Source organism: Saccostrea cucullata, unplaced genomic scaffold, assembly GCF_032062105.1.
Source record: "Saccostrea cucullata isolate Sc308-1 unplaced genomic scaffold, CSIRO_AGI_Scuc_v1 ctg1210, whole genome shotgun sequence".
Lineage (NCBI taxonomy): Eukaryota > Metazoa > Mollusca > Bivalvia > Ostreida > Ostreidae > Saccostrea > Saccostrea cuccullata.
The window spans coordinates 51,646-66,476 of NW_026926047.1; the positions used below are offsets into that span (position 1 = coordinate 51,646).

The 14,831-nt window shown below is 33.4% G+C and overlaps 1 protein-coding gene across 1 annotated transcript; it reads left to right on the top strand.

Annotated features, from left to right (window-relative positions):
• Window positions 1-5,110: 5,110 nt before the first annotated feature.
• Window positions 5,111-12,014, top strand: LOC134270474 (uncharacterized). The gene is made up of 3 exons (XM_062752695.1): window positions 5,111-5,237; window positions 6,962-7,269; window positions 10,415-12,014. Exons 2-3 carry the CDS (start codon window positions 6,984-6,986, stop codon window positions 10,573-10,575), a joined length of 447 nt encoding a protein of 148 aa, XP_062608679.1. The 5' UTR covers window positions 5,111-5,237; window positions 6,962-6,983; the 3' UTR covers window positions 10,576-12,014.
• The last annotated feature ends 2,817 nt before the right edge of the window (window positions 12,015-14,831 follow it).

Here is a 14,831-nt window from a genome sequence, read left to right on the forward strand (position 1 = left end):
TACCAAACCAGCTGGATTCTGTAAATTCTATCCTAAATCGAAAATTTGTGGGATTCATTGGGCGGGGGATTTGTTAGCTTTAGAATGTTACAGCTACTTTCAACCATTAAAACTACCGTCGGAAGGGTTGCATAATAACCCTAGGAGAAAGATAATAATGCTCTGATGAACTCAGTGCACAGGAGAATCGAGGAAGATGATAATTTTTATTTTAATTTTTGGAGGGGGTATCGACATATCAATTTCAATAACTCAGGAATTAACAGTCAAAGTCACACGAGATTTTGGTAACTTGTTGATTAAAGATGAAGTAAAATGTGTGATAACAATATTGGAAAAAATATTCGAAATAATAGTTTACTATGCGTTTTTTTTTCCTTTCAGTATAGATTGTCAATCAGAAAAGCAAACATCTTTTTAACATCCACTTCAGAGTACTTGTATGAACAATCAGGGTTTTTTTTTTACAATATAGTTTTGCAAATGGTAAGGTAAGTAAATTTACAATTTCCATTGTCTTTTTTATTCTTTTTGAAAAAGCAGCTGTCGATGATATCAAAAAGCTTGAACTTTAATTTATTGTGGGGAATAGTTGTATACGAAAGTCGAAAAATTGTGTGAGTTTTTATGTTTTTGATTGTGGTAAAATTTTGTAATTTCAAATTTTCCAAAAATTCCTTGGAATTTGTAAGTATCCACATCTGAAATATTTAAGAAATAAGATATCATTTTTTAGAGTTTCATTGATCAAATTCTATAACGCACGAAGGGCGTTATAGTAGATTTGATCACGTGTCGACTTCATGGCATACCCCAATGAAACTCTAAAAAAAAATTATAATTTATATTGTACGTTTTTATTCTTGTTACAAAGAAATACAGGCATTATTCCGACTTTGATTTTGAACTGCAACATAAAGTATCTACGACGTGATAAGACATCACCAGGCACGTAGTATCAGGGGGGGGGGGGGGGGGGCTGACCCCCCACTTTTTCTCCCGACATTACCTTTACTATAGAAAATGTATACTGAAAGGAAGGTGCCCCCCCCCCCCCCACATTTCAGCACAGTGTAGTGTTATAAAGAAAATTTACCACAAAAAGTTTGAATTGAAAGATAGTTGGTCTAAAAAAAAGTTAGCCACTCCCCCCCCCCCCCCCCCCCACGAAATAGGATTTTCGACTTTGGGCAACTTTTAATATTTGGCTTTTTGTTTTTTTTTTGTTCTTGTCAACTTTTTCAGGTAAGTAAAAAAAAATTTTCTCAGGTTGGCCCCCCCACTTTCAAAAACGATGCTACGTGCCTGATCACAGTCTGAACTTTCCAAATTGCACGTGCAGTTTTCTTTCCATACGCAAGAATGTCTGATCATGTGACCAACTGCATGTCATTGAAAAATATTTACATTCAGTGTAATCTTTATGAAATCCATTAGAAATCCACGACGTTCAATTAAGCAAATTTTTGGCTGTCTTCGGTCCTATAACACACCTGGCCGTGCCGACAAATTGAATCACAGCGCGGTATTCAATTTGCCGACACGGCCAGGTGTGTTATAGGACCGAAGACAGCCAAAAATATGAATTCAATGCTTATATTTACATTCTCTAATTTTCCTTCTTCATAATTGCTTATTTCGTTAACATTTAATGTGAATTTAGCGCCTTTCAAAACTAACGTGGTTAATAGACGTAAGAGCCGTTTGTGACGTCAGATTACGTTAAGTGATTGCAAAGTTAAATTACACAAACAAACATTGCGATTGAAAAAGTGACAAATTAATTCTCAGCGCACATTACGTTAATTTCTACGTTAATTTTTCAGGGTTGTAGTTTTTCATTAAATTGAAATAAAACATTTTACATTTTGGTGTTTCTAGAGTACTGAAAATGCATGTAGTTCCTACTGTGTATTCTAACGCGCGGTGACAAGGTTTCGCGTGTGTTATAGAAATTTGAACGTTGTGAATTTCTAATGGATTTGATAAGGAAAATTATACTGAATGTAAATATTTTTCTATAACACACGTGAAACCTTGTCACAGCGCGGTAGAATACACAGAAGGAACTACATGCATTTTCAGTATTTAGGAATACCAAAATGTATATTGTTTTGACTCAATTTCATTTTTAAAAAAGCTACCCTTTTAAAATTAACATAAAATACAGCAAATGTGCTTTGAAAACTAATTTGTCATTTTTTTTTCTCGCAATGTTTATATTATTTGCGTTATTTAACTTTTCAACGTCACAAACGGCTTTCCAACGTCACGAACGGCTATTACGTTTATTAAGCACACCAATACCGAAAGGCTCTAAATTCACATTAAACATGAAGGAAATAAACAATAATGATAAAGAAAAATTAAAGAATGTAAATATAGAATGTAAATAACGCGCGGTATTCAATTTGTCGGCACGGCCAGGTGTGTTATAGGACCGAAGACATCCCAAAATATGAATTCAATGCTTAATTGAATTTCAATTTTATTAGCATTGTTATATAAGGAAAGACATCAGCAAATGTAAATATAATGTTATAACTACAACACTTCTCGAATACAGGTATATTGTTGCAGAGTACTCCTGAAGTTTCTCCTTCACTCATCGTCGCAAACCACGACCAAAATGTACGCTCCTCTCCCATCTGGCCGTGGTTGAACGAGGAGAGAATTCTTCGTAGCTCGATCATTAAAATATTGACCAATGCGAGTAAAGCATAGTCGGATGTTGAACTTTATCGCGACCTTTCAATATCCAATCTCAGTATAGGAAATATTTCTTGTATACTGTTGACGTCACTTGTTGATTTCGATTGCGATGACCTCTGACTGAATATGACGTCACAATAGAGAGGCGTAAATATTCAAGATTACGACTCTTTTGTGATCAAGCAGCCACGGGCAGGAGAGAGCTATATACGCGGACTCCGGACCGTGGCTTGAGACGATGTTCTTCACTATATAAGTACTGTTAATATTTTAGCGAAGAATAAAGAAAGTGGCTTGATATTGTAATTTAGAGGAACTGGAATTTATTTCTACAAATGCTAATCCAAACTTATTCCCATAGCTTTCTTTCTAATAGGAAAATCTTCAAAATCATGTGTCAGTTTTGAATATTTTTAATATTTCCAACAACCAAAGGAATTTGAATGATCGTATCTATATTGAATTTCGAAGCTTCATTAAAATCCTTACAAACAGATACATAGCGGGTTCCAGGAAAATTGTTCTTTAATTAAAGAATGAACTTTACAAACGAAGACAATGTTGTTACCCGCTTTGTCAACAAGGACCATTACGTATATACTTATCATGTGATCCATCTAATTTTTTTTTCTGAATTATTGAACACAGAAATTATTTGGTTTTCATTTTAAATACATCTGAATGATACATTTAGTACAGTCTGACAACGTGTCAAGGTCTTCGATCCATCTCGATCTGACCCATCGTCTTGCGTAATCTTCCACAGAATCCATATAATACTTGTATTTATGAATTTCAGTAATCACGGTGATGAAGAAGCTAGAGGAAATTTTAAAACAATTTGGGGGAAAATAAATACCCTTGTTTTCTATTCTAAAAGATTTGTTAACACCTGACAATAGCAGGATTTGATTATAGGGCAATAAAAGCGTTTGTGTAGTAGTTGTGCAATGGGGATCCATCTTTTTCATATATACTGAATCGATAGAAAAGAGTTTGATTGTGTGGGAAATAATACCTGCCTAAATTATAAGGACTTTCCACATGTAGTTGTGGAAAGGACCCCCCTCCCCCCGATATTCCACAAGTACCTGTGTACAGTATTTAACGTGCTTTATTTTAATTTAGAGACCTATCTATTTTTAAAGATAACAGTTTGATTTTTTTTTTCAAAAGGAGTTTTGTGAAAAAGTGCCCAATATTTTGTCCCAAATGTCAATAAGTGCGAAATTCCGAAAATATAATAAAATGATTTTATAGTTAATGTATATTTAATTTTTGATTTATATATACAGAAATTTAATTTATACGTCATTCATTTGTGTAAATCAACATGATTTCTAATTTAATGCGTTAATAAACATGATGTAACTATCTAATAAGGGTCTGCCAACTTTTATTTTAATTTATATTGCCCAATATCACAATTTGCATAAAATCATAAACAATTTATGAGCTTTTTTACATTTTGACTACTTTCATTCACAGACTCTTACTGACTTACATACAGTCTCATTCTTTAGATCATGATAAATAATAACAAAATGGTTTGAAAAAATCAATAGTTCATATATCTTATTACAACTAAATACTTAAAACATATACATGTATTTAATTATAGATTTGTATTGACAAATCGATTTATTAAAAAGAAACAGTATAAAACATTTTTATAATAAGCTCGTTGAAATATGTTTTTCCACAATTAAAGACCATTCTTTTTCAAATTTATCTATGCGGAGATTTTTGATAGCTATACATTTTTCAATATTATGTTTCAATAATTTAGGTCTGTCATCTTTATCAAAAATAGCAAGGAAATGGATTAGTGTAAGTTTTTAAACTTGTTTCCGAATCCATTCTGATTTTGGTACTTCTTGCCTGCTACGTAATTGTCATTTTTCAAATAAAATATGGTTTGAACTAATTTATCAAAATTCACTTTGAAAAATAATTTATAAATGCTAAATTTCTATCTTTTTTAATTTTATTAAAATGATAGATCTCTGTAAATATTAATTAATTTTTATTCCAAATATATTTTGAAAACAAAGTCTTCCTCATATGACAATAACATTGCTTAAAAATGTCACCGGTCGGTTGAGAGACTTCGAGCCAAATGGTAGTTTATGCTTCTAATCTAGGCAAGACAAGCTTCTCAGGCTCTGGCAGCAAGATCATCACGAGTAATGATGTTTTTAAATATTTGATTGCAAAAAAAATATACCGAAATAGTTAAATATTTATGTGTAGTATTGTTATAATAAAATCCATATTAATTCTTAAAATTCGATGAAAATGCGACCAATACATAACCATCTCTCTCTCTCTCAGTGTGTGTGTTTTGAAAAAGGTGTGATTCATGACAGTGTCATTCGCACCTGTCCGCATGCGCAGTTTGCGTCCACTTCATTCACTTCCGCTTTATTTCCGTTTTACCTGTATGGTTTGAAAATAATGTAGAAAATTAAAAATTATTAATCATATACCAAAGCAAATGTGAATAGACCTCAGGACCAAGAAGGGTAAGTTGTGAACAATGTTTTTTGAGAAAATTTGAGAAGAAAATGTTGTTATAAAACAACGGCAAATCCAGGTAATCAACACATTCCGATTCCGCCTTGCATGTTGTAAACAAAAATAATTTGGAAGGTTGTTAATCATGTTATTCATGCACGTAAAATTGTTTCCTGTATTTGGCTTTAAAACAAAGTTAGTGATTTGATAGAACACTGATTATAAGTACGATATCATAAATATGATTGTTTCATTGAGGCAAATCGGTTAAATTTTTTTTTCTGATGTTTCTTTTCAACATCATAACTATAATATTAAGCATATCAAATAAGGAATAAATTGTTACATCTTCAAACTTTATCCTATTGAATTATTATTGAACACATGTCGAATGTTGATCTTTTAAGGTTTAAGAATATCTTCTCCTAACCCGTGAAGGATAAGGCCAGGTAAAATTAATCTTTAGATTCTCATCCTAATTTGCTAAAAAATTGGGGCGGGTGGGCGGATTTTATTTTTATTTTTTATAATTGTTAATTTATATATAGGCGAAAGTATCAACAAAACAATGGACGGTACACATTTTTTTTTTCATTACCTTAATGCAAATATGAATAGATTTAATTCTTTTCATATTCTTTTAAATATTTAAAGAAAAGTTTTGCTTTAAAAATTAAATATTTATTGTTAATTAACAAATTATCAAGTACACATTATACGGCACACCTTGAACAAAATGAGGTAGGGATACCAATAAATTGTGTATGCGTGACTTTTTATTTTGCAAAATCTATAAAAATGTTCTAATAATTATTCTACTGAAAAATCTAGGCCTTCTCTTAAGTCTGTCTACGATGTTGTAGATTTTTTTATTACAAAGCAAAGTCACACAGCTGGAGATCGTTATATATAACTTGACCAGGTGTCATTTTCCTCGTCTATTTTTACTTAGTTACAATCTCTCTACATACTTGCTCCTGCCAGTGATGGCATCTATATGTGTTTATGCTATTTTTTCTTCTCTGCCTTCTCTATACTGAAAAATTATCTTTTCCTTACACATTTAAACTGCTTTTATTGCCGATTTTTCTCCATTCTTCACATGGCGTTTTTGCTATAAATAGTGACACGCGACGGGAGATAACTCTTAAACTTTGAACCAAATTCTTACTGAATAAAAATACATGAAAATACCCAAAAATCAAAATAAAAAAATCGGGGCGGGACATTTTGAGAGGGGCGGGCGGGGATGAGAATCTAAAGATTAATTTTATATGGCCTAACTGTTAACTTTTTTTATTTCATTTAAAGTCTCGATCCAGCTTGAAAATAAATTCATTTTTAGAGAATTTAAATTTCTTTGTTCAGCCTTATAGATGAAAATGTTTATTAGTGTAGCAATGAAGAGAAATTAAATTCTGCCTGGACCACTCAGGAATCAAACCCGCGACCCCATAGTCAGGTGCTGTACTGGCTGAGGTACCCTGGCCCAAACCACTGCATTCCTCCCTCCTTAAATGGCCTGATTTTGTTTTTAATATGATTTTCCAGATTTCTGAACTTTAAAACAGGAAGCACTTTCTTCAAATATGTGAATTGGCATGTTGTCACAGGATTTTCCTTATTTTTGCACTTCATTATTAATTGGTTAATTGATTACAAATAAATTTTAAGAAAACATATCCTTTACTGCTGTGCTTTTGTAAAGTCATTGTTCTCTGTTCTTTTGTAGACCTCATAAAATAGCTGTCGTCATGTCGCAGTACTTGTCACCGCGGGGCTATGCCTCGGAGTCGGAGACGGGCAGTATGTATGAGCTGCGACAGTACCCGTCTTATTACTCCTCCCAGGCCTCCATCACCCCATACGGCAGCCACAAAAGTCTGCTGTCCATGTACACCCCCTCACAGGCCTCTACATTCCTCCCCATCGTACAGAAAGCCCCCAACCCAGAGAAGAGACCAGATGACCATTTCGGAATCGCTATGCTGTCCGTTTTCATCAATCCAATTTTTGGAATCATCGCAATCTTTCTTTCACGTAAGATTATTAACAACAAGATGAGTTTCAGAGTTGTCGAAAAACCTGGGTCCTGTCAGCAATTAATAAAAATTTGTCTAGACCAATATCTTACTATAAGTCCAAATGGTCCAAATGACCATTTGAAATAATCAGACTTGATGTGATTTTTAAAGTATCAGGATTGGGGTGCACAATTAAAGGTCGGAAAATAATAAAAAATAAATCATGCTATTTATGTCTTTGATTAAAGACTGTCTATCCTAATAAAAGAAACCTGAGATCAGAGGCTGTTGAAAATAATTAAGAGCATTTCATATTGGTGTAGTTGATTATTTTACTTTGGTGTAGTTCAGTGTTTACTTACTTTCTCAGTTTACAAATTATTAAGGCACATGTATCTGGTCTGACAAAATTTTGTCCCATGGAACATTTAACACGTCTGACAGTCATTTAAAAATTTTGACAACTCTAGCTGGTATCTTGTATAAATGGAACATTAGGAAGCTGATATGTTTAAGTTCTCAGGCGCGTAGCCAGCATGGAAATGAAGTGTACGCAGAAAACGGTCGGGGGTCTGGGGGCCGCCTTGAGGGGGCCCAGGGGAAAAAATAACTCCCGGATTTTACGAAATGTTTCAGTCATTTTCTCGCAAAAGAAATCACGATAATATCACTTTTCTCGAGCAAACACTTAGCTAAGTTATACTGCTTCCATTGATACTTCGGGAAGAGAACGATAATTTATCAAATTAATTTACGCATATATTGGTATTGGAAAAAAGTTTCCAAGTGTATCAAGATAAAACAGAGTAGCAATTTCAATATCGTTTTATCATTGCATGGAGTTTAAATATTTCAAAATATAAACGGGGGTGTTGTTGTCTTTTTGTTACCATCATATTTGTTAACTGAAACGATTCGAGAATGCTTCAATTATATAATTCTTTAAATTGTTAACATCAGTAAAAGAAGCCATATTATTATTTATTTTGTTCACCATGATTTAGATTGTTTAACGACATTCAACGACATTTATTCATTACCACTACGGAAATTAAAAATCTTGAATATATATAGTCTTCCAAGACATTTGTAACTTTTTTTTATGTCGATCAAAGTCCCTTAGATCGCTTCCCTTCATCAAATATTTCTCCGGATAATCAGGATTACGCGGATTAACAGTTGAAAATTTTGGTTCAACAATATTTTTTCCTCAAGAATGTTGAAAGATGTTTTTGGAATTGATTTTAAAAAGGACTAAATTTGAATGTAAAGACATGCTGAATAAAATTTGAATCGAAACAATAAGACGCAAAATAATTTGAAACACTTTTTTTATTTTTTCCCCGAATAAATTTCTCTCTTTCATTTTTTCCTTCTTTTTTTTATCCCTCTTTCTTTTCCTTTCTTTCTTTTTTTTTTTTTTGAAAATGATGTGTACGCACTTGCGTACTTGCGTATAGGCAGCTACGCGCCTGGTTCTGATGAACACCACAGGTTGTAAAAAGGTCAAAGGCCAAGGTCTCTTCCTATATATAATCTGTCACAATGCCTGTCAGATCTCACTGAAACTTCATGAGAAAAAAATTAAAATCTAGTATAATTAGACTGAATTTAATCTTTGAATTCATTTTTTAGCTCACTTGAGCCTTCGGCTCAAGTGAGCTTTTCTGATCACATTTTGTCCGTCGTCCGTCCGTCTGTCCGTCCGTCTGTAAACTTTTCACATTTTTGACTTCTTCTCAAGAACCAATGGGTCAATTTTAACCAAACTTGGTACAAAGCATCCTTGGGTGAAGGGGAGTTTAAATTGTTAAATTGAAGGGCCAAGTCCCCTTACAAGGGGAGATAATCAAGAAAAGACAAAAATAGGGTGGGGTCACTAAAAAATCTTCTTCTCAAGAACCACTGGGCCAGGAAAGCTGAAACTTATGTGGGAGCATCCTTGGGTAGTACAGATATTAAATTCTTAAAATCATGACCCCCGGGGTAGGGCGGGGCCACAATAGGGAATCCAAGTTTTACATAGAAATATATAGAACAAATCTTTAAAAATCTTCTTCTCAAGAACCACTGGGCCAGGAAAGCTGAAACTTATGTGGAAGCATCCTTTGGTAGTGTAGATATTAAATTGTTAAAATCATGACACCCGGGGGTAGGGCGGGGCCACAATAGGGAATCCAAGTTTTACATAGAAAAATATAGAACAAATCTTTAAAAATCTTCTTCTCAAGAACCACTGGGCCAGGAAAGCTGAAACTTATGTGGGAGCATCCTTGGGTAGTAGAGATATTAAATTCTTAAAATCATGACCCCCGGGGGTAGGGCGGGGCCACAATACGGAATCCAAGTTTTACATAGAAATATATAGAACAAATCTTTAAAAATCTTCTTTTCAAGAACCACTGGGCCAGGAAAGCTGAAACTTATGTGGGAGCATCCTTGGGTAGTGTAGATATTTTTAAAGTATAGTGACCCCCGGGGGTAGGGCGGGGCCACAATAGGGAATCCAAGTTTTACATAGAAATATATAGAACAAATCTTTAAAAATCTTCTTCTGAAGAACCACTGGGCCTCAAAAGATGAAACTCATATGGCAGCATCCTTGGGTAGTGTAGATATTAAATTGTTAAAACCATGACCCCCAGGGTTTGAACAGGGCCACAACAGGGAATCCAAGTTTTACATAGAAATATATAGAACAAATCTTTAAAAATTTTCTTCTCAAGAACTACTGGGCCAGTAAAACTGAAACTTATATGGAAGCATCCTTGGGTAGTGTAGATATTAAATTGTTAAAATCATGACCCCTGGGGGTAGGGTGGGGCCACAACAGGGAATTCCAAGTTTTACATAGAAAAATATAGAACAAATCTTTAAAAATCTTCTTCTCAAGAAACACTGGGCCAGGAAACAAGCTGAAACTTATGTGGAAGCATCCTTGGGTAGTGTAGATTCTAAAGTTTTAAAATAAAAAAGGGAAGGGGGTTGTTATATATGATAGGTATAGCAAGAGGGGGAATCTGAAAAAAATTAAAGATCTGCATCACCCAAGTTACTCAGGTGAGCGATGTGGCCCATGGGCCTCTCGTTATTAATATGCATGTGCTCCTTTAACAAAATCGATTTTGGTATACATGTAATTAAATTTTTTTTCCATTTAGAAATGTCCAAAGACTACTTCAACAGGTGTAAATACATAAAGGCATCAAAGTACGGATCGTACGCAAAAGGCACGGCCATGGGCGGAATCATCGTTATGGTTATTACCCTTCTCCTAATTATAGCACAAGTCCTGCACTACCAAATGAAATTCTATTATTAGGAGCTACCAGAGTTCTACACTCATCCTAGATTTCTGCTGACCGTCTATTTATACTTCAGTACATTAAATTTACTAGTCCAGATGAACATATTTGGAGATACTTTGATTTCATAATTAAGAGACTCAAATATGTACGCTGTAGAACATATCTATATGTACTTTTAGAATATTAACTTTAAAATGTTACCAGGTTGAAAATGATGTTTCTTTACACAAAAAATATATACAACCGTCAACACATGACATGGTATGTAATTAACAGTTTAAAAATGATATTGAAGACTGAATCAGAGCATTATGTAAATGTTACAAAGGTTCATATAATTTAGCTTCTCATTTAGTAAATGGTTCAGGGACAAATAATTTATATGCCTTACATTTTAACTTACTGTTATGCAAACAAGCAATTTTATACAATTCAAAGGACCTTATTCTTTTTCACAGAGATGCATTTTTCTTTTGGTTCATTTATGGATGTTTTTTTTTTTGTAAATTCATTTGTTTCATCATGTTTATACCATTTTTATTACACTCATATGTAAATGTATGCATAAAAGTCATGCTTTTATACCCAATGTGTATATATACCAGGTGACTATGATTTGATAGATTGTAATCATTGCATTTTGCTTATAATGCTAGCCAACAGATTTTTAAACTTTGTACCATTATAGGCTTTTAGAAAAAAAAAATAGATTTTATTTTCTTTTAAACAACACAGAGTAAAAAATCCTTAAACTTGAAAAAAAAATTGTTAAGTAGGATTTTCAAATATCTTATTAATTTTTTACGTTTAGATTTTTTTGTTTTATCCTATTCCCTTTTGTAATCCTATCTTTATATATATTAATTAAGCCCTCTTATTCCAATGACCAAACAAAAAAATATTAACAAAAGTGCTGTAAATTGGGACAATATATATATATAAAAGTAAAAAAAAAAAAACCAAACTGCATTATAATAGATTTATTAATTAGATACAATGTTAAATACTAAAACTAAAATCATTTCACTGTTCCAAAAATTGCACAACTTTAATTAATTTGATATGCATAACAGATTTTAATCTTGTTTTCATGCACACAAATCATAAGAGTTATGTGTGAGTAATAGATCTTTTTTATTTCTACAAATTAAATACTTTGGTTTACAGATATTAAATGTTCTGTCACTAGCTGTCCCATTTGTTCAGTAGCTGATGCACAACAGTGCTTCAATGTGATTCAGATGAAAAATAAGGGAGACAACTTTCCATTTTATTTCTATGTATAAAATGTGCCATTGTTTATGACATTAAATTATGTATATATGTATGCATGGATAAATTCAAAGTGCAAAAGTAATTCATACATTATATAATATTACATTTATGTATGTAATCCTGTATCAAGATTATATATCTTTGTACAAATCATTTTATAACAAATAAATGATAAAAATGAAATTACAAACCTTTTATTGAATTCATTTCATACTTCCCATGAGTAGATTAATTGTCATAAATATATAATTACATTCCTTAATTATATAAAAGTTTTTTATTCTGTATAATGATCACAATTTTTTGTGAAAATGTTCTCATTAACTTGCCCATTTAATAGGTTCCTGAGGAAGTGACTAGATTCTGTTTAAATCATGACCCCCAGGGGTAATCTTAATTGGGGCACAATAAGGGTTGGAAGTTTTACATGACGGTGTATAAAAAAAAAAAATACACTGTATTCAAATCTTGATCCCAAAGTATAAGGTGAGGCCACAATAAGGGATCAAATTTTAATGTTAAATGATATAATTCTGAAAAAAACCTTCCTCTAAGAAGCGTCACCTGTGTGGGGCAGTGGTTAGAATATCTACTCTAGAGTCGCGAAGTAATCCCTCTGTTGGAGGTGGAGACCGGTACTTCAGATGAGAGCATATAAACTGCGGTCCCGTGTCACAGTAGATGCTGCCACGAAAAAGATCCCATGAGATTCCTGCTTGAAGGCCCTGAATGCCGAGTATAGTTCAAAATTTGCAGTTTTCACATATCTAAAAACATGAGTGAAAAAATAAATTATTAAAACAATGAAATACAGAATTAAATGTGTAAAAGATGATATTAACCATATACTTTTGAATATAGCTTTCATGAACTTTTAGAATTGAGAAATGTCTTTTCTCAGAGCGGGCGATTGACATCGCCTTGTATGCTTCCATTCTTTCTATTTTCAGTAATCATGGTAGCTGCAGATCTGTAGAGTAATGGCTTTGTATATTTGTCTTTGACCATAAGGCTACAGATCCCGTAATGCAAAATAAGTGCAATTTATGGCACAATATTTTTTGCGCACTTTTGGGGAGAATTTCTCCACTTTCTAGCATTGGTCAATCAACTAGTACTACAGCAAAACTCGCTTAGTACGAACACGGATATTGCGAATTTACGGATATAGCGAAGTCATCTTGGATCCCCAGATATATAAATTTAGTGACTTTCCTATTCGGTTATAACGAATTACGGATATAGCGAAGTAATTTCACAGGTCCCAGTGACTTTGTTATAACCGAGTTTTACTGTACAGTACCTTTCACTCCCTAATTCTAGACACATTCTGTAGACAATATGTATATTGTATCCACCTCCCAACCGTTTATACTGTTAATTGTCTCTACAGGCAGTAAACTCGCTTGAAGTGAATTTTCAGCATTCTAATATAATTTTATTCAAACGAGTTTATCACATGTAGAGACGACTATAAAGGGTTGGGAGATGGATAAAATATATAGATTAGTTAAATAATGTGCCTAGCATTAGGGAGTGAAAGATAGTTAATTGACCGATGTTGGAAAGCGGAGAAATTCTCCTCAAAAAGTGCGCAAAAAATATTGCGCTGTAATTTGCACCTTTTTTGCATTATGGAATCTGTAGCGTTATGGTCAAAGACAAATATATAAAACCATAACGCTACAGATCTGCAGCTATAACAATGGCAACTCCATTCATTGAAATAAAAAACTGATATACAAAATAATGTATCTTCGTTTAGTCTACTTTTGTGCCAAGTTATATTGAAATCAGATCAAAACTATAGAAATAACATTTTGAAAGTAGTTTACATTAATTTCTATTTTTAGTAACTATGGCAACAAGGTTCGTTTAAATGAAAAACCCAATTCAGGGAATATTGTAGTTAATTAGTATAGTCTACCTTTGTGCAAAGTTATATTGAAATCAAACCAGAACTGTAGGAGGTCAGGAGCTAGCATTTTGAAAGTATTTCATTGAAATACTTATTTTTAGTAACCATGGCAACACCCTTCCTCGATATCAAAAATCGATACACAGAAATATATCTATCTTAGTGTAGTCTACTTGTGTGCCAAGTTATATTGAATTCAAACCAAAACTGTTTAAGGAGTAAGCTCCGAGTAGCATTTTGAAAAATTGTTGACAGACAGACAGACGGACAGATGACGGAACCTTTCTACTTGTGTGCTAAAACAAGAGGCCCATTATGCATCCCAATTGATAATAATTTTGACATTTTGAAATCTACACTACCCCAGGATCCTTCCATGTGCACATAAAGCTTTTCTGGCCTGTGAGAAGAAGATTTTCAGAGATTTTTCCTATATATTTCTATGTAAAACTTTAATTCCCAATTGTGGCCCCGCCCTTCACCCGGGGTCATGATTTCAACAATATAGAATCTACACTACCCCAGAATGCTTCCTCATAAGTTTCAGTTTTTCTGGCCCTGTGGTTCTTGAGAAGAAGATTTTCAAAGATTTTTCCTATATATTTCTATGTAAAACTTTGATTCCCCATTGTGACCCCGCCCTTCCCCTGGGGGTCATGATTTGAACAATTTAGAATCTACACTATACCAGGATGCTTCCACATAAGTTTCAGCTTTTCTGGCCCAGTGGTTCTTGAGAAGAAGATTTTCAAAGATTTTTCCTATATATTTCTATGTAAAACTTTGATTCCCTATTGTGGCCCCGCCCTTCCCCCGAGGGTCATGATTTGAACAATTTAAAATCTACACTACCCTAGAATGCTTCCACATAAGTTTCAGCTTTTCTGGCCCAGTGGTTCTTGAGAAGAAGATTTTTTAATGACCCCATCCTAATTTTGTCTTTTCTTGATTATCTCCCCTTGTAAGAGGAATTGGCCCTTTATTTTAACAATTTAAATTCCCCTTCACCCAAGGATGCTTTGTACCAAGTTTGGTCAAAATTGGCCAAGTGGTTCTTGAGAAGAAGTCGAAAATGTG